The sequence below is a fragment of the Chlorocebus sabaeus genome, chromosome 29 (genome assembly GCF_047675955.1).
Source record: "Chlorocebus sabaeus isolate Y175 chromosome 29, mChlSab1.0.hap1, whole genome shotgun sequence".
Classification (NCBI taxonomy): Eukaryota; Metazoa; Chordata; class Mammalia; order Primates; family Cercopithecidae; genus Chlorocebus; species Chlorocebus sabaeus.
The window spans coordinates 18411253-18435604 of record NC_132932.1 but is presented as its reverse complement, the minus strand read 5'-3'; the positions used below and the strand labels follow the sequence as shown (position 1 = coordinate 18435604).

The window sequence follows — 24352 nt, the reverse complement described above, 5'->3', positions numbered from 1 at the left end:
AATGGGGAGAAGGATCTCATTCCCTCCTCTGTGAAGGAAGGAGTTGCCTGGGTTTGAATGCTGTGTAAATGTTCTGTTTGTCTAATGACGATTTCAGAGTGGCACCACTTATTTAACAGTTCATGCATGATGTTATTTTAACGTCACACTTATACTACACATATATGCAGATTATGTCCTGTACCATACTGCTCCCTCTCCCCAGCAGGCTGTAAGCACCTTAAAAATAGGCTTCGGTTTCTGCTTCTTTGTTTGTACCATAGCAACTGCTGGGCAAAACATTTTTGCCAATTGATTTGGGAAAACTTTATCTTGCGTTGTACTTGTATGTGTTCTCTAGAAGTACAAAATCACTCTACATCAACACGAGAACTAACTCAAAAGGAAGGGTCCTGAAAAAAAAAAAAGAGTGGAATCTAAGGAGGGGAGGAAGTAGGAAACACCACTTCCAAGATGTTCTCTGGAGGACATAGGCATCTTTTCCAGGCTGACCACTAGGCAGATCCACTGAGTGACACATGGGGTAAAATCCCAGAGGGTTCATCTCCTCGAGGTCCCCAGATCCAAGGAAAGAAGGAAATCCTTTTAAAAGGATGGGAACAGAAACACATTTTCTGCATTACTCGTTCTGGGTACTGCCCCTTAATGCCAGACCACTCAGGGAAACATTTCCCAGGGTTTTCAGCCATCATTTCATTCTCTGCTGAAAGTGCAAAAATGTTCAGTTCATTCACCAGTCCCCAGATGGATGCTGGAACACCCCATGGATTAGTGTCATCCTATATATTAAAAATGCCAGGGCAATGCAGATCCTAAGTTTAGGGACAACATTAGAAACCTTTCTACATCCCTCCTCCAAGCTCTTTAAAGACACCCTTGCTCATCTGACTATCTCATGTCTACAGAGACACACTGAGCAAGTTTATTTACAGGATGTACAGCAATAATAATCATTAGTCTTTTAGGATGCAGTACTCTTATTTATTTTCTAGAGCAGAGGTCAGCAAACTCTGCTTATTTTGGTAATAAAAAAAGTTATTGGAAAATAGCCACCCTCATTAGTTAATGTATTGTTATGCTGCTTTCCAATAACACAGGCAGAGTTGCAATGGAGAATTATAAGGCCCTCAAAGTCTAAAATATTTACCTTTAGAGAAAAAGTTTGGTGACTCCTGTTCTAGATAGTCAATGCAAGCTTGGCAGGTCATACATCTTGTATCTAAGCACATTCAGTAATATCAACATCAATGACAATGATGATGATAGAAACAAATGCCAACTACTTTTTATTGAGTCTTTACTAAGCCCCAAGCAGTGCATTATGAATTTTAGACACATTGTGTAATTTAATCCCCAATATTCTAAGGAGGGGATATTATTATAGCTATTATACAGATAAGGAAATTGAGGCCCAAAGAAGTTGAGTGTCTTGTGAAAGTTCCCACAGCTTATCAGTGGTAGAACTGGGATATGTACCCAGGCTGTTTGATGCCCATGCTATGCCTGCACTGTACTGCCTTCATTCGTGAGGTCGTTTGCCCTCTGTGGACAGAAACAATCTGTAGATACACAAGACTAAGAATACAGAGACCCAAAAGTTTCAGAAACAAGAACTGCCTTTGTGATCCCTCAATGGTAAGGATCGGACCATTCTGAGGTCTGGGTGAATGTCTTCATGGGGAGCCATATCTCTGGCATTGGTCGGCCCACATCTCAGGACACTGCAGACTCCACAGTGACCTCAGAAGCCTGCTCACTGCACGCAATGAAGTCACTCCGGACTCCAGAGAAGGGCTCCAGAGATCTGTGCATGTCTCCATGAGGCTACCTGATTCTTGTTTATGTTAACCATGTTCAAAGATTTGTCCAGTTTGGTTTACAAAGAGAAGCTGTTGACTGCTGGGTGGAAGAGTCTGGAAGGGTAACCAGTAGTAGCAAAGCCCCTTCTCTCCTACCCCAAGCAACTCAGCTCCTGCTGCAAATCTGCCATGTGTCTTGGCAACACAGAAGCCCTGTGGTTAAGGGAGCCCTCCAGCAGCTGCCAGGAAGAAGTTTCTCCCAGGCATGCTGCCCTTTGGGGTCTGAACCTGAATCCCATGGGAAGTACCTAAGAATTTCTGCAACCTCCCTCACTATTCTCCCAGTGCTAACTCCCTGCCTCCCTCAACCCAACATCTTCTTCTATATACCCCCTTCTTCTATATAACATCTTCTTCTATTCTCAGTGATGTTTGTGCTCTTGGGAAGTGGTTACCCAGTCCTCCTTAAATAGCCCACTCCACAACAGCTCAACTCCTGAGAAATGGCCATATGACTTTCCAGGCACAGACAGCACGTCCTATAAAGCTACTACATGGTGGAGGGTGGAGTGTGGAGGGCCACCCCTGGGACAGAGGTAACCACAGGGTCACCAGAAAAGGACCAGGGTCATTTACAAGAATAAACTTGCTCCCTAGGAATAGCCCCCTTAATTGCTGCAGCCCTTGACCTTGGAAGCCAAAGGAAGTTGTTGTGGTCTCTAGGAAACTTCACTGACCTTGGAGCAAAGTCCTCTGATTGCATGCGAGAAAGCCAGTTGAGCACTATCTTCTCAAATAGAGTGAGCCTCTTCCTTCCCTCCCTGGGCCCTCAGCCAGCCCTCTTCCTGGTGCCCACATGCCTCTGGGGTTTACCTTCACAGCCACAAGCATCTTGTCCTTGGTTGGGCTGAGGTTGTAGCACTCAGCCAGGAAGACCTTTCCAAAGGCTCCCTCACCCAGTTCTCGCTTCAACACGATGTCTCTCCTCTTAATGTGCTGCACATCTGTAGGACAGGGACAAAGAGGAGGGCAGTAAATCAGTCCTCATTTGGTGACACAGGGAGACAGAAGAGTACAGAGGTCTAGAGTGGAGAATTTGGTTCTGAGCCCACAGCAGGCAAAGGCAAACTCTAGCACCCCAACTTTAGCAAAAAACCTGACATCCTTCTGTGGTTTGAGAGTATGGGCCAGAATCAAATTTCAGTGCTTTCCCTGAATAACTCCTAACCCCTCTAAACCACAGCATCCTCTGCTGGCAAATGGAGTTAGTAGTTAATGCACAGGATTCTGGCCTTAATTAGCCAGAGTTATTGGAGATAGCACAAAGCAGTCTCCACAGTTTTGTGCACATGAATCCCCTGCGAATCTTGTCAAAACGAAGATTCTAATCCAGTGGGTCTGAGAATCTATATTTCTAACAAACTCCCAGGTCATGTCCATCTGCTGTTGGTCGCACTTCGAAAAGCAAGGTTTCCAGGGTACGATCGAGAATCAGGTTGGAATCCTGGCTCCACTCCATTACCAGTTTTTTGAGCTTGGCAAAGTTATTTAGCCTCAGAGCCTCAATTTTCTCAACTGTAAAATGGGATTAACAAGAACAACTTCCTCGCTGAATTCTTGTGAAGATTAAATGAGAAAATCCATATGAAGAGCTTGGCCCAGGACTGAGGACAAAGTAAAGACATAGAAGACATAGACACATGCACACACACACACACACACACATACAGACACACACACACACACAGAGACACACACACACACAGAGACACACACACACACAGACACACTGGTTTTTGTGGTAACATAAAGGCTGTAGTGACCCCATCACAGTGCCTGGTTCATGACAGAGACTTCTAAGGGGTAGCTAAGATTATCTGGGGGGAACCTCTACTTGGCCAACCCTTCTCTGAAAGAGAGAAAGACCAATGAGACCACAAAAGGCAAGTTCAGAGTCCATCCAAGAATGAGGGTGTGTGCAGAGAGAAGGGCTGCCCCTGCCTCTGCTAATTTAGCAACCTAAGTAAGGTCTGTCTGCCTGCAGAAAGCAGAGCTGTGACCTCAGCCCTCCCACCTATTTGGAAAGAATGCTACAAAGGAGTTGTACAAGCAGTGGGCTAGTGATGAAAGGAGCAAACCGGAGATTACTCACTGACCTTTACATTAATTGTTCACCGGGCAGAAGCCCATTAAATACCTGTATTCACATTACGAAGAGCATTGCAGAGCCAAAAAGTGGATTATCCCCAGTGGCTTTGTAGAGAAATGAAAGCTGCAGATCCTGGGCCATGGCAGATCATCCCCGTAAGTGAGGAGACATAACAGGGACAGAGGGGCATGGCTGGAAGCCTTGGGGTACTGTTTTGTTGGTTTGGGGATTCCTTCAAGAATAAACTACAGGAATCTTTTTCTTCCCCCATCAGAGTCCTTTGTATCCCTACAGTGTCCCAGATGATCTGCCTAGTAAGGATTTGCGGGAGGAAGCATTTACAGACTATGATTTTCTCCTCCCACCAGGACAGACCTGCACATTAACATCTGTTGGTGACCACTCCTCCCAAGCCACAGGCTGCAATGTGGCTGCTACGCACTGCAGGGCTATGCCCCAGTCTTTACAGGGAGGGGATTAAAATTGGTTCCCTTCTTCACACTTTTTGTCTCTGTTTCTCAGCCTCTGAGGAATGGTATTTGTTGACTTTGGAGGGCAAGGTTAAAGAGTCTCCCACTGCAAGAAAATAGGAAGTCAGGTCCTCTCTCGGGAGGCCACCTGCTCCTGCTACCTAATCATTCCCATGTGACTAGGGATGACACACGGGTTCTGCAAGTTGAATGTCCTGACATGGCCTGGAAGTGAAGACAGGGCTCACAATGGCAGTTGTACAATGTCAAGCCCACATCTCTGAACACGCCGGGATTGGGAAGGCCTGGGAAGCCACAGGTGCTTGCTTCAAGACCGGGATCCTCCAAGAACTTGTGCACCTCACAGAACAACAATAACAAAATCTTGAGTCTCGGATTTCTCACCTGTAAAATGGGTATGGGGAGAACAGCACGAGTTTAACTTACCTATTACCTGAGCATGGAAGTTTGTAAACCTTTAAGTCCTCCAAAATGTAGGCTGTGTTTTGGCATTTTCATTATTCTATTATTTTATGAAAAGGAGAAATGAGGGCCAAGTCAGGCATCCCCACCGGGTGATGAGCTGGGCATGGGATTCAGAGCATCAGGACATGGCAGGCTTGCCAAGTTACTGGGGGAAGAGCCCCGTTTGGCCCCAGACTCCACCCTGATCCCACCTTCCCTCTGCATTGTAATAGGAGAACTTGAGAATGCACCAAAATCACCTAGACGACTTGTTACAAAAGATTGCTGGGCTCCTCCATTAGGGATTCCAATCTAGTAGGTCCAGGTTGAGGCCTGAGAATATGCATTTCTAAGTTCCCAGGTGCTGCTGGTGCAGGAACTACACTTTGAGAACCACTAGAACACAGCTTCTTTGGAGGGGTGGGAAATTAGCCAGCTGAAGAAGTTTACCTTTACAACTTGGCCTAAGCAAGTACCGTGCTCACAGTTTAGCCATGCCTCACTTCCAGAAGCCCAGGAGGAGGTGAGATGTCCCGGGCTTAGCTCCAAGGTCCTCCTTCCCTCCCTAGCTGTGTGGCCCAGATTGAGTCAAGTCCCTTCTCAGAGGCCCAACTATGCATCCATGCAATGCAGATCATGTCTATCTTGCCTTCTTATGTTCCAGAAACATCTCTACAAAGGCAAAACAATATTATAGATTTTCTTGGGTCCCTAAGTCCAACTCTGGGCTGAGAGACTTCACTGCTTCCCTCAGAACACTCACTCCCAGCTACAATGAATGCAAAACAGGAATGGAGGAGCTTTAAAGAGAACCAGACTCTGTTTTTCAGCTGCTGTGCCTCAGTCACGTCTTGGAACCCATCCTTCTCCTCTCCCTCCCTCAGCAGCAAGAATCACAACCCCTGAGAGATTCAGACAAGCCAAGTGGGAGTGGCATCCAGGGAGTGGTTTCCCAGCCCTCCCTCAACATCCCAGGAGAGCCTGGCAGCAGCTGCAAACCCCTGGCTGCAGGAGTGGGGAAGCTGTGACAGCTGTGAGCCTTGAAGGTAGCAGAGGGCAAGTGACCGTATTACTGGAAGCTCATCTGCGCTCCAGGAGCATGTGAAAAAGGCCAAGCAGAAGCCTCCTGTGGGCCAAAGTGTCTTCCCCAAATGTGCAAATGGACCTTTTTTCAGGGATATGGAAATACTCAGGTGTTCAGAAGAAAATAGCCTTGACTCTATCTTGTTGTCTTCAGGGTGAAAGAATTTTGACACCAATACCTATGCTTAGCCCTGGGCAGGGTGGTGAGTGCTGGGAAGGAGCAGAAAGAGGAATGGGAAATAAGCACAGATTTTATTCGACCATAAATTCTCCCCCAGGAGAGGACTGGTTCCTCGTCATGAGGATAAGCAGCTCCACAAGGTAACCAAGGAGCTTTGGCAGAGACTGGCTGGATTAGGGCCAAACACATAAGGCAAATCACTTCCATGTGGACAACCCCATGCATCAACAAGACTGGAGACTCCAGAATACCATATGAGCAGCTTCTTTCACTGAACTTACCCAGGAAAAAGTAGGGCAAAGGGAATTAACTTGCACCCTATGTATCAACACCTACTGTGTATTCAACACTTGATTCTCATCATAACCCTGAGAGACTGAGAGATAAGTGTTATTACACCCCTTTCACAGATAAGAAAACAGAGGCAGGGGGTAACTTGCCAAATTCACAGAGGTAAAATGCGGACAAGGAAGGACTCTCTTGTTTATGACTCCCAAATCTGTGTTCTTCCCTTTACCTTAGGCTGCCTTCACTCTGTCCTCCCAGCTTTATGGCCACTAAAATGATCCAGTCCACAGATGCTTAATCCTCCATCTTCCACTACTCAGGTTTCCCTCACCCTGCTCATCCTGGAATTCTATGACAGCATCTTCCCAAGGGCAAGGGCAGGAGCCCCCACTGGAAGCCTTACAGAACAAACAAAGCCCTGGGGAGAAGGGTATATCTGGGGACAGAGTGAGAGAGGAACAGCCTCTGCTCAGGAGCTGGGGAATGACTGGAGTGAGCCGTTTCACTTCTGACGTCCATGCGTCTATTTGGGTCCCTGCTTCTGCATGCTTTTAGCTCACACAGTGCTGTTCAAAGCTGCCTCTGGTGAAGCTATCTGACCCACACGCCAAAAAGTGATGGATTTTCCTAAGAGGAGAGGGCATCAATCTCCTTTTACTGCCTGGCTGACTGGCCCAGCAGAGTCTGGGTCACAAGGCTCAGACACGAAGACACTGGAAGGGGAGGCAGGGAGGGGGATGAATAGCCCAGGCCGTGGGAAGACTTCCCAATCTCCAACAAAAAAGGGGCTGCTGGAGAAAGCAGGGGGCTGCTATATAACAGGAAGGGTTCTTTGGGTAATTAAAAGAGTTCCTGGGACCTTCTGACCTGGCTTTTCCCTCAATCCTTTTTGTGAGACGGCCACCAACTGGGTTCCACCAGAGGAAGCCACCTGTAGATCTTGTTCCCACAGGACAACCGGTTCATCTGACACAAGAACAGAATCAAGATTTCTGTGTTTTAGTGGCTGCTCCAAGAATTCTTTCTCTTTAGTGGGGACCAAGATAACTATTCCATATGTGTGGGATTCACTTCTGGGAGGTCTTCCAGGTCTGCAGCAAGCATGACCTAGAGCAGAATCTCTAATCCATTGAGGTCACTGGTCACCTCTGGACAGAAAACCTGAGCCCTGAGAGGTCAGTGGGCAGGCAGGGGTTATCCCTTGTCCTACTTCTGTTCCCCTTGGCTGCCCTGTGGGGTGGGAAGGGAGGTATGCACATAGCTGCTGGATACACTAACATCGCTGGACACAGAGGTGACCACTGTCAGCTTCACCTCCCTGTTCTGGGAGAATGAAGGCAGGGAGGTGGCAGGCATACACTGCTCAGCCCTGCTGACCAGGGAGGAAGAGGGAACAAAAACACCTGTCCCAAATGGCTCTGCTGAAAGACTGAAGACTGGAAAACAAACAAACAAACAAAACAGATCTCTATTGAAATCCTGACGTTCTTACTTACTAATTGAATCCTATCCTCTCCATACCTCTAGTTCCTTATCTGTAGAATGGGAACATGGATATTGACTTGGCAGAATTGTTGAGAGGATGACCTAAAATTTTTAGATAATAAAGATGATATAAAATATCCAAAATATATTAGACATTTAACAGATGTGTTTCTTTCCTTTCTGATTTTCATTTCAACTAGGAGCTCAACACCTATCTTGCAAATAAAATCATGGCTTGGAAAGAAATGTGGAGAAGGAGGATGATTTTCTCCTAAAATAAAATGGCACGAGCTTGCCCTGGAGTAAGCTGGCCCTGGCTCTGGTCACCAGCTCTGTCTAAGGCTGCCACCACCATGCCTGACCTCCTCCTCCTTCAGAGGCCAAAACAGTTTGCGGGAGGAGGTTGGTCAGTCAGTGGAATAAAGACATCAAAAGGCAGAGACAGCCACCTACTCAAGATTGGTATTGATCAGTAGAGAGGAATCCGATTTCCCAGGGTCGGTGGTTATAAATAACAGTGATCCTGCTGTACGCCAAGCAGCAAATTCGGTCCCCAAAGGTGAGTGTGTGCACTCAGTCACACTCAGATTGCCTTAACAGAAATTTGTTTGCCACCTCGGTGCTTTGGCTAATTATTGTCTTGGGAACCATGTGTGTAGACAGGACTGAGACAGTCCTTCTCTGAAGGTGGTGACTTAAGAGGCTCAGAAGCAGCCCCCTGCCACCACCAGCAGCCCTGAGGGCTGGCCCCTGGTGGGAGCTCCTAACCATCCTGCCCTCCCCTCTTCCCTGGCTCATGTTGATACTCAGTTCCTAACTGGTTCCTGTCCTCATCACTGAAACCTCCCAGGTCTTTCCCTTGTGGATTCCATCTCGCTCTGCACTGGTCTCTTTTAGCTTATTGTTATCACTTTGTGCCCTTGTTAATAGTAAAAATAACTGCCATCAATTGAGCACTTATCCTGAGCCAGATACCAGACTGAGCACATGACATCTTTACAGCTCTGTCTTTTGTGTTTTGTTTTGTTTTTTTTCCTTGAGACGGAGTCTCGCTCTGTCACCCAGGCTGGAGTGCAATGGCAAAACCGGGCTCACTGCAGCTTCCACCTCCCAGGTTCAATTCTGCCTCAGCCTCCCGAGTAGCTGGGATTTCAGGCATGTGCCACCACACCTGGTAAATTTTTGTATTTCTAGTAGAGATGGCATTTCACCATGTTGGCCAGGCTGTTCTCAAACTCTTGACCTCAGGTGATTCACCCACCTCAGCCTCTCAAAGTGCTAGGAGTCCAGGCGTGAGCCACCGTGTCCGGCCCTACAACTCTCTTAAACATAATATGTTGCTGTCCCCATGCTACAGACGAGGGGGCTGAAGCTCAAGGTGGTTAAGTAACTTTCCCAAGATCCCCTAGCTGTTAGAGGTGTCCTGTGGGACTCTAAAGGCTGCGCTGAGCAGACTGTGCCACCTTGACATCCTTTAATAACGACAGCCCCCTTCAACCCTTACAACCCCTACTTCAGAGAGAGGCTTTGCTTTCTGCACTGGCATCAGTACTTGGTAGAAACCAATAACATCTGTAAAGAGTGTGTCACCTTATCCTGGAACCTATTCTTGCTACCCCGATTGCCACCACCTAAGCTCAACGTGAGCCACAAGGATGACGTTTGAAGATAAAGCCAGCACCAGAATGCAGAAATCCAAGATCTCACTGCCCCACCCAGAAACAGAGTTTCCAGGATCTTAGGCTCACCCATTGCAAGGTGAGTCCTGAGGGTGACTACATGCAGGAGGGAGGAGGGAGGTTCTTGGCAGGAGAAGGGGGAAGAGGAAACAGGGTGAGGAAGAGAGGATCTGTGAGAAGCGTGTGTTTTCTCTGCACTAACCAGACCCTAGGGTCTCTGCCTGCCAAAAAGGCTCAGAAGAAAACATTAATTCAATACCACACATTTAATTACACATGAAATGGAATGTCTTTAAATGGAAAAGAATAACATTCCTGGAGCTCCAACTGTGGGTGTTTGAAGTGGCAGGAGGGAGAAAAAGGGCCAGCTTTGAACCTTTGAGGGGGAAGGAGACCACCAAGAGGGCAGCGCCCTGCCTGAGCTTAAAATACAAATTTCTGCCAGCCCTCACAGAACTGCCCTCACACTTTCTCCTGGCCTCCTGGCTGGGTCTCACCTCATGCCTTCTATGAATGGCAAGCAAGAGGAGCTAATTGCATACGGTATTGCATAAGAGCATAGCCAGGCAAGCATGTGCCCTGGCCAGCTACAGGCCCTTTGTAGGGGTCTCCAGTCAACCCAGTCAGTTCTCCACCTGGACAGAAGAGTAGAGCATGGCTAAACTATTCAAACCACCACTCCTGCAGAGCCATCCCTGGATGATTTATAGACTATGAGAAAAAAGAGCATCTCCTGGTTTCCTGTAAAGGACCTTTCTAAGAGAAGACATTTTGAAGGCCGGAGATCTAAGAGAAAAACTGCAGAATTATTTTAGAGGTCTAGAATTTAAAAATTATTAATCAAGGCCAGGTGCAGTGGCTCACACCTGTAATCTTAGCACTTTGGGAGGCTGAGGCGGGTTGATTACTTGAGGTCAGGAGTTCAAGACCGGCCTGGCCAACATGGTGAAACCCCATCTCTGCTAAAAATACAAAAATTATCCACATGTAGTGCTGTGTGCTTGTAATCCCAGCTACTAGGGAAGCTGAAGCAGGAAAATCGCTTGAACCTGGGAGGTGGCGATTGCGGTGAGCTGAGATTGCACCACTGCACTCCAGCCTGGGTGACAGAGCAAGACTCTGTCTCAAAAATAAATAAATAAAATAAAATAAAATAAAAGATCAATCAAATGGGGTAACAATGACTTGGGAATGGATTCCAGGTTGAATGACCACCAGCACTGTTTGTTGCTATTGCTGCCCTGGGGCCAGGTTGACTCAGGACTTTTTACCTAAGAATAAGAACCTGGATCTTTCTGCTGGCCAGCCCATGACTCATCCTTAAGCCTTCTCTGGATTAGGGCTTTCCTCATACATTCTTTTCAGAGTTTGACATCTTTGCAAAGAGGCTTTGAAGGGTTCTGGCAGTTGCACAAGTCAAAAGGCCAAAAGTCAAAAGGCATGTGTTGCTCAAGTTCATAGTCTGGGCCCAGCACAGGGCCTGAGACCAAGTAGGTACTCACCAACTATTTGATGAATGGGTGAATAAATTAAAACTCGCCCTGAAGCACTGCTAGAGACTTTAGCAGGGAAAACACTATAAAGAGGGAGGAAGAAGGGAATCTGGGGGAGTGGCATAAAGAAAGGAAAGATGAGTAAGAATCGGAAAAGATCCAGGAAGTTCCTAAGAACAGACTTATTTATGTCCTGGCTCTGAGGAAGCAAGATTGTATTGAACCAGGAGAGTACTGAGACCCACATCCTAACCCTCAGTCTCCGGCTCCCCAGACTTCTAAACAAAGTGCCTCCATGTTCAGCTCTGAAGAAGCTCAGCAAACAGCAGGTCCCACTCTGAGGCACGTGTGCACCCTTAGGCTAGAGGTAGCGGTCTAGGACACCAAGACACTGTGTTCCCATCAAGATGATCACATAAATAAGACACTGTTGTTTCTGGAAGCAGTGAAGAGAGAGGATCAGCAGAGGACTGTCTGTTCTGGGGCAATTTCCAGCTCACATTTCTTGACACAAGAAGTTCAGAAGCTGAGGCTGAAGTTCAGAAGTGTCCCTGATCCCCAGCGCTACCGCACTGTGCTCCCGCCATGAGCTCAGACACCGACCAATACCCAGGCTCCCAACGTCAGCCTCCGTAACCACAGTATGACTGCCCTTTCATGCCCACTTTCTGGTCTCCATATTCTGTTGGCCTTTCCCGTAGCAAGAGTACCTCTGGCTCTCATTAAGCAGTGACTGCTTGAGCCAAGAATAAAGAGCAAAAGAACTCCCCAAGGAGAGCCATCTGGAATTGAGAAGTTAGGTGCTGAAAGATGAATCTCAGGCTCCAACTGAGAATCTGTTCCTCCGACAGCTTGCTGGGCTCCCTCTTTCCTCTGCCTCTTCTGGTCTGACAGTGACAAACTCTCTTCATAGTGCCCATATGAGGGTCACATCCCACCTCTCAATCTCCCCAGAGGCCTTTCTTTTCCAGCTACTACCCAGGAATGCTGCCTCGGCCTCTCATCACTGGCATCTGACTCTGTCCCCCAAGCCCTCTCTGTGATGTCACGTTCTCACCAGAACACACACAGAGCACAATGTGCTAAAGGCTGTCCCTTCCAGCGCCAGAGCTCTGGGCCAAGACATAGGCTGCAGGGCACTGGAGCCATGAGATGCGGCTCCATGCAGAAAGTCTTGAGGTCAGGAAGAGAAACACCTGTGAGGACCACAGGGTGAACCATAGAAAGGGAGACCGGAGGACCCCAGTCACCCATTTGCAGGACACACCATTGGCCTTCACAACTACCCACAACCGTGGGTCCAAGAGAAAACTGAATTGCTTCAGGCAGGAGAGGGAGAAAGGGCATTATTTGATCTGTATAAGACAGGCAGCAGCACCCCCAAAATACAACAGACACACACAAAAAAAAGAAAGGACAGGAAGGGGACCTTGGGAGCAAACAACAGGATCAGAGTAAGGGGACCGAGAAAGAACATGGCTTTGGAATGAGGCAGAACTGGGTATAAATTCACACTCAAGGACACATCCTCAGAGGCGGCATTTGTCAATTTACTAAACCAGTCTCAAATGTTGTTTTAAGGAGTGAAATTAAAAAAATATCCACCTCATTGACTTGCCACGAGGATTCAGTGAAATTATGTGTACAGTCATACATTTGGAGCATGTTGAAGGAATGCCCATAAAAGTTTAGGAAGGAATATGCCAATTTCTTCCTCTCACCTGCTCTCTGCTCAAACCTGCAAGGATCCTCACTGATTACTGTTACTGTTATTAAAGTGCTTACTGCATGGTGTTTTGATATCTTTAAATGAAGTAAGAGATTGAGTGTTTAAAACAGTTGGGAGGCACATAGTAGGTGCTCAATAGGCCTTAACATAAAGTATCTATGTCTTTAGGGCAGATTTTAGTCTGATATTTGAGAATTCTGATAACCTGGCCCAAATCCCCAGGCTTCATCCTCACAAATGCGTTAAATAGATCTAACAGATGGACAGGCTGGCCATCCACTGTCCTCTGAGCAACCACGTGAGCTCGTGCCTATGCATCTGTGTCCTAGCTTTCCTCCATCTGGGGTACCCGTCCCCACTTCCACTATCAGAAATCAACCCAATCCCCAACACCAGAAATAATCCTGCGTTATCTGTAAGATAGTTTCCTGATCTTCTCTTTCTCTCCTCAGAATGTCTATTCCTTACACAAACATAGGTGTCCTGCGACCACCTCTGCTTATTTTGTTGCCCCCTACATAAACTCACCTCCTGGACAGCTCAGAGAAAAGCAGCTCAAAACAACCTTGCGGCCTAACTAGAGAGAGTAAGTGGTGTTCGCAAAGATCAGCATTCGATTTTTATGTGATAGAATTTAGTTATACTGAGGCGTAAAATTCCAGTTCATTTGTGGACACAGGCCGAGCCCTTAGACTTCCTACATTCACCAAGTTCCAAAATAAAAGCTTGCTGGCCTGAAGAAGTCTGTTTACCCTCATTCTTTCCCCCGGCGATGAACTTAATGATGGAAAGGATTTTAGTTAATGCACAAAGGACCCTAGGAAATGAACAGGTCACCCAGTGAGGCCTTCCACAGAGACTTGGGAGGCCTTTCTGTGGAAAAGCCTAACTTTACTCTTGCTTAAAGCAGAAGGGCTCAAACACCAGAGCAAAGGTGATGCCCTGCTTCTGAAGGGAATGGAAGGCAGGCCCAGAGTCCATGGAAACATAGAAACTAATATTCCCATGTGGGACCCTTAACCCTAAGGGTCTTTCTTCAAGAAAGACTTGGCCAGGTGTGGTGGCTCACGCCTGTAATCTCAGCACTTTGGGAGGTTGAGGCAGGTAGATCACCTGAGGTCAGGAGTTTGAGACCAGCCTGGCCAAAATAGCAAAAGCATGTTTCTACTAAAAATTCAAAAATTAGCCGGGCGTGGTGGCACACACCTGTAATCCTAGCTCCTCGGGAGGCTGAGGTGGGAGAATCACTTGAACTTGGGAGGCAGAGGTTGCAGTGAGCTGAGATGGCACCACTGCACTCCAGGCTGGGCAACAGAGCAAGATTCTATTTTTTAAAAAAAGAAAAAAAGAAAGAAAGAAGAAGGAAGGAAGGAAGGAAGGAAGGAAGGAAGGAAGGAAGGAAGGAAGGAAGGAAGGAAGGAAGGAAGGGAGGGAGGGAGGGAGGGAGGGAGGGAGGGAGGGAGGGAGGGAGAGAAAGAAAGAAAGGACAGACTCCTCTTTCCTCTTCTTCCTAAGTGCTTAAAATCCGGTCTAGTCGTGAGCTCCTAGGACACACACGTGCCCCCCATGAAAGCGCTCTTGCCCTTGCACAACAGGGAAGCTCCCTTGGGCAGCTCTGGTTGCCCTAGTGGGGCTTCCTGTCTTCCCTCAGCTGTGCGGAGAGGCGGTGGTGATCAGCCTCCCTGCGAACCCCCACCTCCCCTCCCTGCCCCAGGGACGGACAGCTCCCTCTCCCTGCCTAATGCAGCCCAGCTCCCACAGGTTTCCTCTGGAGCCCGGGTGACACAAAGTTACCTTGACTGCCAGCTCACCCTGTGCGCACTCCATTATTCTCGGCACCATCTCTTTCCATGTGACCTCTGCATTTGGACACCTTTTCCATCAGACTCTTTTGGAAGTCCCTGAAGCCCACCCTCCGCAGACTGAGGAGACTGTCCAGGAGTCCCAGGAGTCCACGCTGGGCCCCTTTCAAGGTGTATGTTCCCATTTCCCACTCCCACTCCCAGAGCCAGGGCTTCTGCCAAGCACCCTTGCCTTTCCTGCCCCACCCCCGCCACCCTCTCTAAGCTTCTCGCTCTGGCCCTCACCCTGTATCTAATGGGGAACAAGGTCAGAGGCCAGGGCCTGCGAGTCCCAGCCACGCCGGCCCTCCGCGTGGGCACCCTGAGCTCAGGGCAGCCAGCAGATTCGTTCCGCACGGCCTCCACGATCCCGGATCCGTGCTTCCCCCTGTCGAAGTCCACTCACTCTGCCAGGTGTTTTCCCACCACATCCTCTGAGCTGACTTCCAAGAGTTTCCCCACACCAGATGTTAAACGCACTGGCCGGCGGTTTTCTGGCCTGTCTCCTGAACCTCCCCCACCCTATAATTCTATAGAAAACGACAAAAGAAAACCAAAGAAAAAGAGCTGGTGGAATTACGAGTGCCCCTATCTGACCCCTGGAATCCCTCCCCTGGCTTGGGGGTCTTGGATCAGATCCATTTGTGTTCACCAAGCTCTGAGTTTGCTGCCTCTCGGGCACTAGCTAAAGTCATCGCAAACACTTACGTGGATGGTGCTTTGGACCAGGAGACAATTCTTTATCGTTTTCCTGGTACTAACAGAAACTGAGTCACATAGAGAAGTGTGAGGTTTCAATGATGTCAATGCTGCTATTTGTTCTTACTAGTCTCTAGGAAGATCCCAGACATTGGAGGTCAAGTGGTTTCTGGGACTGACGGTCAGTGGAAAATAGAAAAGGGAGAAATCTTCACTGAGTATCACTAGACCTGTGCAGCTAATGAATGGCCACCTCTTATAGATAGGCCTGGACCTCCTTGGATGGCCCCAGAAGAACCACTTTCTCTGCTTTCCCTGGGAACAAGCTCTTCCTAGCCCCCTTGCCCACCTGCCCCTCCTCTGTGGGGGTTATTGACCTCATTGCCAGCCTGTTCTTTGCTGCCTTCTGCAGCTGCTCTGCTCCTGCCAGACCTTTTCTGTGTGTGTGTGTGTGTGTGTGTGTATGCATGCATGCTTTTTTTCTCTGAAATAGATCTTTATTGTAGGCTCTCCGGGCAGATGTGAATGGCTCCTTGAGCCTCTACTGTGCAGGGTTCAGGCAGGGCCCATGGCCTGGGTTGCCATCCCTCTCCTGCCAGCTCTCTGAGAGGCCAGCCCTTGGCCTCTCTTTGTACAGTCCTACAAATTCCAACTAGGGGATATATGTGAGATGAGATATTTCCCACACCAGCTCTTTACCCTAGAAACTAGCCCTTTCCCTCTATGTCTCTTCTCTGAGTACTTACTCATTTTCCCATTTTCAGTACAAAAAGTATGGAGGCTGAATGACAAGACAGCTATACCTCATGCCTCCTGCAAATGTGTTTTGTGTCAATTACACATGAATATTATCCTGTATAACTTCCCCTTATCTGTGAGATTTTGGAGCAAATATATGTGAATCTCCACTTACTCCAGATCGTGACTTAGGCAGAATGAGTTAGGAAATCCAAGTTATAAAATCAGGAAGGAATTAAATATTTGGATGGAAGACCAGTAATAGGAAAAAAAATATTATCTGCAACAGAGCAAAACCACTTGATAAATGTTTCATTGAAGAGACCTCCCCCAGAAAAGTTTCTAGCCAGCCAGCGTCTGGGAAATGAAATTTGCTGTTCAGTGCCCATGGTTACTAATTTAACGTGCGTGAAAAGCCATGTCATCTTTTCACCTGATGTGCTGTCTATGCTATTTTCATTTAGTGAATGCTAAAAATAAACAGATCAATAAATAAAATCATCTATAAGTGCATCCATAAGTTCCCTGACAGCCACAGTGTCTGTCTTTTTTAGTAAGTCCTTTCATTTCTCATGCACAAGTTGCACAATTCTTTGGCCATAGATTTCCCAGGAGTGTGGTAAAGAGGAGTGTGAACTATGAGACAGGGCACTCCCAGCTCTGCTACTAACTAGCTGTGTGACACTGGACATCTTACTCAACCTCTCTGACATGACATTGCATTTGGGAAGTGTGATCTACTGCTGACATTTGTAAGCAAACGAGTTAATATTCATCTGTAAACCCCTTAGCATAGTACCAGGCATGGAGTGCATGCTAAAACTAAGATTCATTTCTGCTCTGTTACCCAAGACTGCTCAGTTTGAGTGCCTTGTGCCAGTGGACACAGAGACAAGCAGAAATTCAAAGGTCCTCCCTCCTGTAATAACACACCTACTCCACCTGTCCACCCGAAGCAGGAATTTGTCTGCAGAGGTTCTGCCTGCCACTTTGAGCGATAGAGAACTCTGACTGCCCCAGGCCATAGGTGTTTAACTGGGGCCTTTGCTCAGCTTACAGAGGCTGTTTGTTATCTGCTGCACGCTACAGAGGGTCAGGAGATCTGGGGACATGGCATGACTCAGGGAACCTGGAGGGCAGCAGGCAACAAATGATAAACTCATAGCAGGTGGAAGGCACACAGAGTGACCTTGCTGAATGCCTTTCACATTGGCATAGACAGCCCTATGAGTGGCTAAATGGGGCTGCAGCAAGTGAGTAGCTCTGTGCCTGGGTCTTAACTGAGAATAGGATGGAGAGGGTTGGAAATGTTCACCTACACCAATGCCTGTGAGTAACCCTTGCTCCAAACTTGCCAACAGGCACAACCATTGGCCCCATTCCAGCCCCCTGCTTAGTGGTACTTGGCTGAAAAGAGGCCAGTTCAACAAAGCAGATCGTTGTTGACAGTGATGGAAACTAAGGCACCAACCAGGTCTCTCCCACTTATTTGCTAAGGGATCACATGTTGGTTCAATCCTTTTCATATTCAACAAATGTGTGTGAAAGTTTATAATGTGTGTCAGGAACTGGGCTAGGGTCTCCAGCAGGGAATAAGAGACTCTTCTGTTCCTCCTGGAGCTCGTTGGTCTAAAGAAGAGGATAGATGAGTCACCCAGGAAATTGGAATACATTGTAATAAGCCCCCTGGTGGGACAAGGAAAGGATCCTTGGGGTACTGGGAAGGTGCGTATATCTAGATCTGGAGGGGTCAGGATAGACTACCTACTCTCCGTGGGTCTCCATTTCTTTGTGTATAAATGTGAGAATATATGGAAGAATGACTTGCATGCAACAGTCAGATGGAAACTGTTTTTTCATCTTCCAACAACAGCAATAAAAATGTAAAAATGCCCAAAGAACATACTACAAGTTACTCCAGGTACCTACAAACTGTGCTGTTCTGGTTTTTATTGTTGTTGTTGTTGTTGTTTGAGACGGAGTCTCACTCTGTCACCCAGGCTGGAGTCCAATGGTGCAATCCTGGCTCACTGCAACATTTGCACCCCAGGTTCAAGGGATTCTCCTGCCTCAGCCTCCCTCGTAGCTGAGATTACAGGCATGCACCACCATGCCCAGCTAATTTTTGTATTTTTAGTAGAGATGGGGTTTCACCACGTTGGCCAGGCTGGTCTCAAACTCCTGACCTCAGGTGATCCACCTGCCTCAGCCTCCCAAAGTGCTAGGATTACAGGCGTGAGCCACTCTGCCAGGTCTTTTTCCCTTTTTTGAGATGGAGTCTTGTTCTGTTGCCCAGGCTGGAGTGCAGTGGTGTGATCTTGGCTCACTGCAACCCTGCCTCCTGGGTTCAAGCAATTCCCCCCACTTCAACCTCCTGAGCAGCTGAAACTACAGGCTCCCACCACCATACGCGGCTAATTTTTATATTTTTTAGTAAAGACAGAGTTTCACCATGTTGGCCAGATTGTTCTCGAACTCCTGACCTCAGGTGATCCACCTGCCTCAGCCTCCCAAAGTGCTGGGATTACAGGTGTGAGCCACCCTGCTCTGTTTTTTAGGGCAGGGGTGGGGTAGTCATTTAGGCAAAAACTGTCCAGAGAAGCCCACCTTGTTCTGGTTACCATTTATCAATTCTCAGGGCTGTGACTAAGACATCTCTGCACTGGGGGCATAGCAGTGGGTTGTATTGCCTCCTCACCCAATCCTCTTAGCTCCAGCCAACCCCACTCAACATGACCCATGGAGTCAGCCTGTCTGGGATCAAATCCAGCCTTCACCAATCATTTCACTCTGAGATCTTAGAAAAGTTACCTAACATTTCTGGTCCTCAGTTGCCTTAGCTGTGAAATGGTATAATTATACTAGAGCCTGCCTCATAGAATTGTTTTGCATACACATGTGTTAGCATGTGTAAAACACTTAGAAAAAATACCTATCAGCTATCATCACCATGGCAATTGTCTTCATATAATTATCACCGAGAAGTTCATTATTATGATGCCTACAGCCCCTCAGCGGGAGCATCTACGCACGACATCCCTTGGGACGTTGTGTGGCATCATTAAGAGATTGGACTGGACTCCAACCCAGCTTCCACTGTCCCTGGCTGTGTAACCTCTTTGAGCCTCAATCTCCTCATCTGCAAAATGGACTCATAAGATTTCCTATAGCACAGTGTTGTGGTAGGATTGAATAAGCTCCTATATGGAAATCAGTCAGCACAGTGCATGGGGAGAAAAAGGAACTTTTGGAAAATAGAGTGGCTATACTATAATTATGTTAACACAGAGGAAACAAATGTTGTGCACTGTGAATCCAACTGTAATCACTTCTGTAAGGTGGGGTGACAGACTTCATAGAAGTGAGAAATAAGTCTTTTTACTGCTGCCTCTGCAGAGGATTGAATCATTTTAAGCTTCTACCAGTTCTTTGTGCTGCTGGAAGTTACACCTGAAGTCGATGGCCCATTGTTTAGCAGAGCACATTAATTAGTCTGTGTAAATTCAAAAGTAGGCTCAGCCTGGGAAAGGAAAGAACTAAATTGCTCTGAACCTTGGAGTGCAGTAGCTGAATTTCCCTGCTCTGAACCTTAGAGTGCAGTAGCTGAATTTGGAGTGATGAGTGAAGGGAACTCAGGTGACTTGGGAGAGAACAAAAGGGAGCCTATAAGCTTGGGGGTGGCCTGTTGGTGGGGTGGCTGGAAGACTTTTAGAACAGAAATGTCTAAGAGGTATTATATGGGAGTTTGTGTTGATTCATCATAAACTTCCCACGTAACACTAAAATTACAGCAAAAGCCGCTCCACACACAATTCCACAAATTAGTGATTTCAGGGGCATAAAATACTGATAAAAGGCGTGTTTCATTACAGGATGAAGATTCAGAAGAGCAGTGTAATATATAGGATGCTTAGTCTGTCTGTATTGACCCACTTCAATAAAAGCAAGAACTCTGACGATTTCAGGGGAAGAGTAAGGTAACTTCTGCCTGCCTCAACTCTGAGCATCCTTAGGGTGGAATGTCTATTCAGCGTAGAGCTCCAACAATTTCATCTGAAGGATGCTCAGATATCATCTGGCTTGTGAAATCAGCATTGTTGTCCAAACCCCTACTTGGCATCTCTGCTTGCATGTCTAGTGGTCTTTCATGTGTAACACAGCCGAAAAGAATTCTTGCTTCTTCCCCTTGAATCTGACCTTCCCCAGGGCATGCCTATGTCATGCTAAGCAGCATTCCCATTCACTCAATGGCTCAGGCCCCTAACCCAGGATTTTCCTTGATGACTCTTTTCTGCACTGCTCCCAAGCCCATCAGTAAATACTATCAACTCTATACTCAAACAATTCTCAAATCTGTCCACATCTGCAATAGACCCTCTGCCCCTTATCCTGCTAGCACCATCCTAGCTCAAGGCACAAGGCTCTCTCACCTGGGCAGGGGCCTCCTAAACTGAGCTTCCATTCTTCTCCCACCCCTCTCTTCCATCCCTCACCCCAACTCTGAGACATGGCGAGCTAACCCAAGTCATCTTTAAAAAACTATAAAGTAAGAATCTTGATGTTCCTCCCCTGCTTCAAACCCAAGAGTTTAGAGTAAGAGCCCAATGTACTCTATCATTGCTGATGGAAATTGATTCTGCCTAGCCCTCTAAGCATACCTTTGGCCACCGCTGCACCCTGTCTCCACTCTACCCCAATGCCCTTACTTCTCTTCTTAAACATTCCAAGCTCAGGGCCACCTTAGAGCCATGACCGCAGCCACTACCTGTCCATGAACGCTCGCTCTCCAACCACTCAATGGAAAGGGGTCACTTCTAGCCCAGCACACTGTTTCAATTCTCATGCCTCGCACTGCCACCATTGGATAATTATCTTCCTGACTTATTTGTTTGTTTGTCATCCGGTCCCCTAGTGGGCAAAGCTCCAGCTCCTTGCATCTCCATCAGTGCTGTATCCAGCACCTCCGCCACCACCTGGTGGACAGTGGTGCTCAACATGTATTCGTTAAATAGATGAGCGGCTGCCTTTCTGGGTTTTATTATCATTACTCCACAGGTTCCTGTGACTCTCTGGAAACATCAAGTGACAGCTGGAGATCCAGCACCAGATGAGATGGCTACAGCTTCAGCAGATCCGAATTCTGAAACCAAGGCAGGCGTGCTAGTTATTAAATCAGGACAGTGCCCAACAGGACATCAATCACAGCTCTGAGTTCATATTGAGCTTAAGATGACACCCATCTAAGCATAGATTCTACCCACAAATACATAAACATTTAAAGTTATTGAAAATCAGAAGCTCCGGTCTCGATCTTCATGGAACATCCCTGCTGCTCCTCAACTTGGGGCCCTATGCTCAAGCTAGAGCTCAGTCACAGCATTAACTCATTAAAGCATGGACACCAACACAAAAGGGCCACTGAATCTACTGGAAAGCCCTCAAATATGTCGTGGTTTTGTAGGCTCCACGACTCTCTTCACGGTAACAGTTAAGAGGGAGCCAGGCATGGAAGCTCCGTCAGTCTCTGGGACACCGTCCCAAGGCATCCTTGCATGGACCCAACATATCTTGGCATGGCCACCAAGTTGAATTCTCAGACACGTGGGAAACTGTAGATGAAGGAGATTGCCTGTTGCCTTTCCACAGCTTCATTCTACCAAAAAAGTGGGGAGCAGACCCCAAATTTAGCTATGACATCAGCCAAAATTAAGTGTGTAGAGCAGTTGAGTTCAGCCAAAACTCGTAATGATGGAAATAGGCAGTGCTTTGCCTCCTTCAAGAATGACTATCTGTTCATCAGTACCTTGTTTGGGTCCCCTCCTCGAACAAGACTAATCCAGGACCTCCTGTCAAAGGGACCAGAGAAAAAATCTCCAAGTATAAATGGACTCACTGTCAGATGAGCTAAGGAAATAGGAAGAAAGTCCCTTATTTCCCTCTCTCTTTAATTCTACTTACCTTATCTTTATTTTTCCTCATCGTACATGGGTTAATAACTGTTCTCTTTTTTCCAAGATTATAAAGCTTCCACTCAAGCTTTTATCTCATTTTTTTCCATCTACTTTTTGGATGTGGACCCGTCTAGTACCCATCTGTCTTCAATACTATAAACCCTTCTTGCCCACTGACTCCTCACCTGCAGAATAAAGTTTTCCTCCATCCTTTTTTTTTGAGGCAGAGTTTCACTCTCTCACCCAGGCTGGAGTGCAGTGGCGCCACCTCAGCTCACAGCAACCTCCGCCTCCCAGGTTCAAGGGATTCTCCTGCCTCAGCCTCCCTAGTAGCTGAGATCATGGGCATGTGCCACCACACCTGGCTAATTTTTATATTTTTAGTAGAGATGGTGTTTTGCCATGTTGGCCAGGCTGGTCTTGAACTCCTGGCCTCAAAGGATCTGCCTACCTTGGCCTCCCAAAGTGCTGGGATTTAGGTGTGAGTCACCACACCTGGCCTCCCCCATCCTAATCAAAGTATTTCTTTGACACTTCCTCCTCTAGAAATTACTCCCTTGTCTGCCTTCATCACCAGACTCTGATGGGTAGTCTAAGCAGCATGCCATGTCATTCTTCTGCTCCCCAATCATTTCTCAAGCCTCATTTCACTCTCACTTCTACCACTTCACCCCCCTGATTTTATCTGTTATAAAGTCACAGCAATCTCTGATGCCCAGGCCCAGCTGCCTTTTCCTACTCCTCACTCAACACAGGTGAAGTTCAAATCCTTCAAGTCTGACTAATGCTTACCTGGCCTCTCTGATCATTAGCAACCTTGCACCTGATGGGATGGGATACTCACTTATCTTGGCAGACATAGGTATGATCAGGATTCTGAAATTCCAGGAAGCCCAGGGCATATGGGTACTTATCACAATGTGGTATATGACTTCACTGTGCATGGCCATCTCCCTCTGAAGCAGAAACCACGTTTGAATCCACCTTGTAAACCTGATGCATAGCCTACACTTGGCATTAAGTTTAGAGACTATCATTAAACTGTTGACCATCATTAAAAGAAGAACATATGCCACCGACTCCTAAAAAACTCAAGCTAGCTATGTGGGTAGATTTCCAAAGAATCTGGAGACACTCCTTCCAGGGAGATTTTTTTAAAGTCACATTTAATTGATGCCTTAGCTAATAACTTTTTTAAATGAACAAATATTTTTTGAGCACCCACTTTTCTGGGCACTGTAGTATTAGCAGGTTTGCAGACTGGCATACCAGCTATAGCAGGAGGTGGGGTGGGAGAGGGGGAAGTTAATCAGGCAGGAAGTAAGTCAGGTCTGAAGTGGGTTGCAGTGGCAGGGTCAATTCCTGAGGGCGCAATCTGTCCCCTAAAAGCTCCTGCTTTCTGAGATGCAGCAGGTCCTGCCCAGGGCATGCCCAGATGGGCTAAGCAATAGATGGACACTGGTGTGTTGGTGAGAGCACCAGGCTTCCCTTTGGCCTAGCCATTAACCCTGCTTCAATCCACCTATAACTGCTTCTTCCCAACCCCACTGCAAGGAAAGCGATGAGCAGGTGCTCAGACTTCTTTCCCGTGCTGTATTTCCTTGATTCCAACTACCTTTGCTTCCAGGAGCACGCCAGAGAAGTGGGCCACACATGCCTGAGTGGGCTTCCAGAGCTGGCATCCATTGTCCCTTTCTCAGCCCGGCAGATAGGAAAGGCCAGCACCCAGGGATCTTGGAATGCACATGGCATCTTGGCAGCCATCTCTAACAGATGACCAACAAACAGCTTGCTTGGGCTGTAGGAAGTGACACAAACCTAATTGCACTCATTGGTTTCAACTACAATGCTCCTCCCAGACCCAGCTTTTTTCTCCCTTCCCTGTTGCCATCGGATCTTGATCCCTAATATCATCTCTTTATGCTTGTCTTGCCTGCACATATGTTTGGGCTCTTTCTGCATCATCTGCTCTGCTGTCTAAAGACCTTTCCTTCCTCCAGGACTTCATCTTCAGCAGACAAGAGCTCAGGAACTCAGAAGAGGAGAGGAAGAGGATATATTTCTCCTGCCTGACCATCTTTGGCCCCATCCGTGCTCACCCCCAGAAAGACACTAAAGACCCTGTTTGTTAGAAAAAGAGGAGGAGAGGTGTTGAAGCCACAGCATGGGCTTTACTGTCACCGCTGAGGGCTGCTAGAGAGAAAACACGGCTATCACTTGGCCTCAAAAGCTGCAGATTTAGATAATCTCACGACCAATCTCTCCACCCCTTCATCTTTCCTGTTGCTATTTCCTTGAATTC

General features: G+C 47.3%; 1 protein-coding gene across 5 annotated transcripts in view; it reads right to left on the bottom strand.

Annotated features, from left to right (window-relative positions):
• NTRK3 (neurotrophic receptor tyrosine kinase 3) overlaps positions 1–24352 on the bottom strand; it is a 402674-nt gene that overhangs the window by 79199 nt on the left and 299123 nt on the right. For all 5 annotated transcript variants that reach the window (XM_037987726.2, XM_037987720.2, XM_037987721.2 and 2 more), the window contains one exon: positions 2673–2803. In XM_037987726.2, the coding sequence (XP_037843654.2) occupies positions 2673–2803 (131 nt within the window). The remainder of the gene's footprint in view (positions 1–2672; positions 2804–24352) is intronic.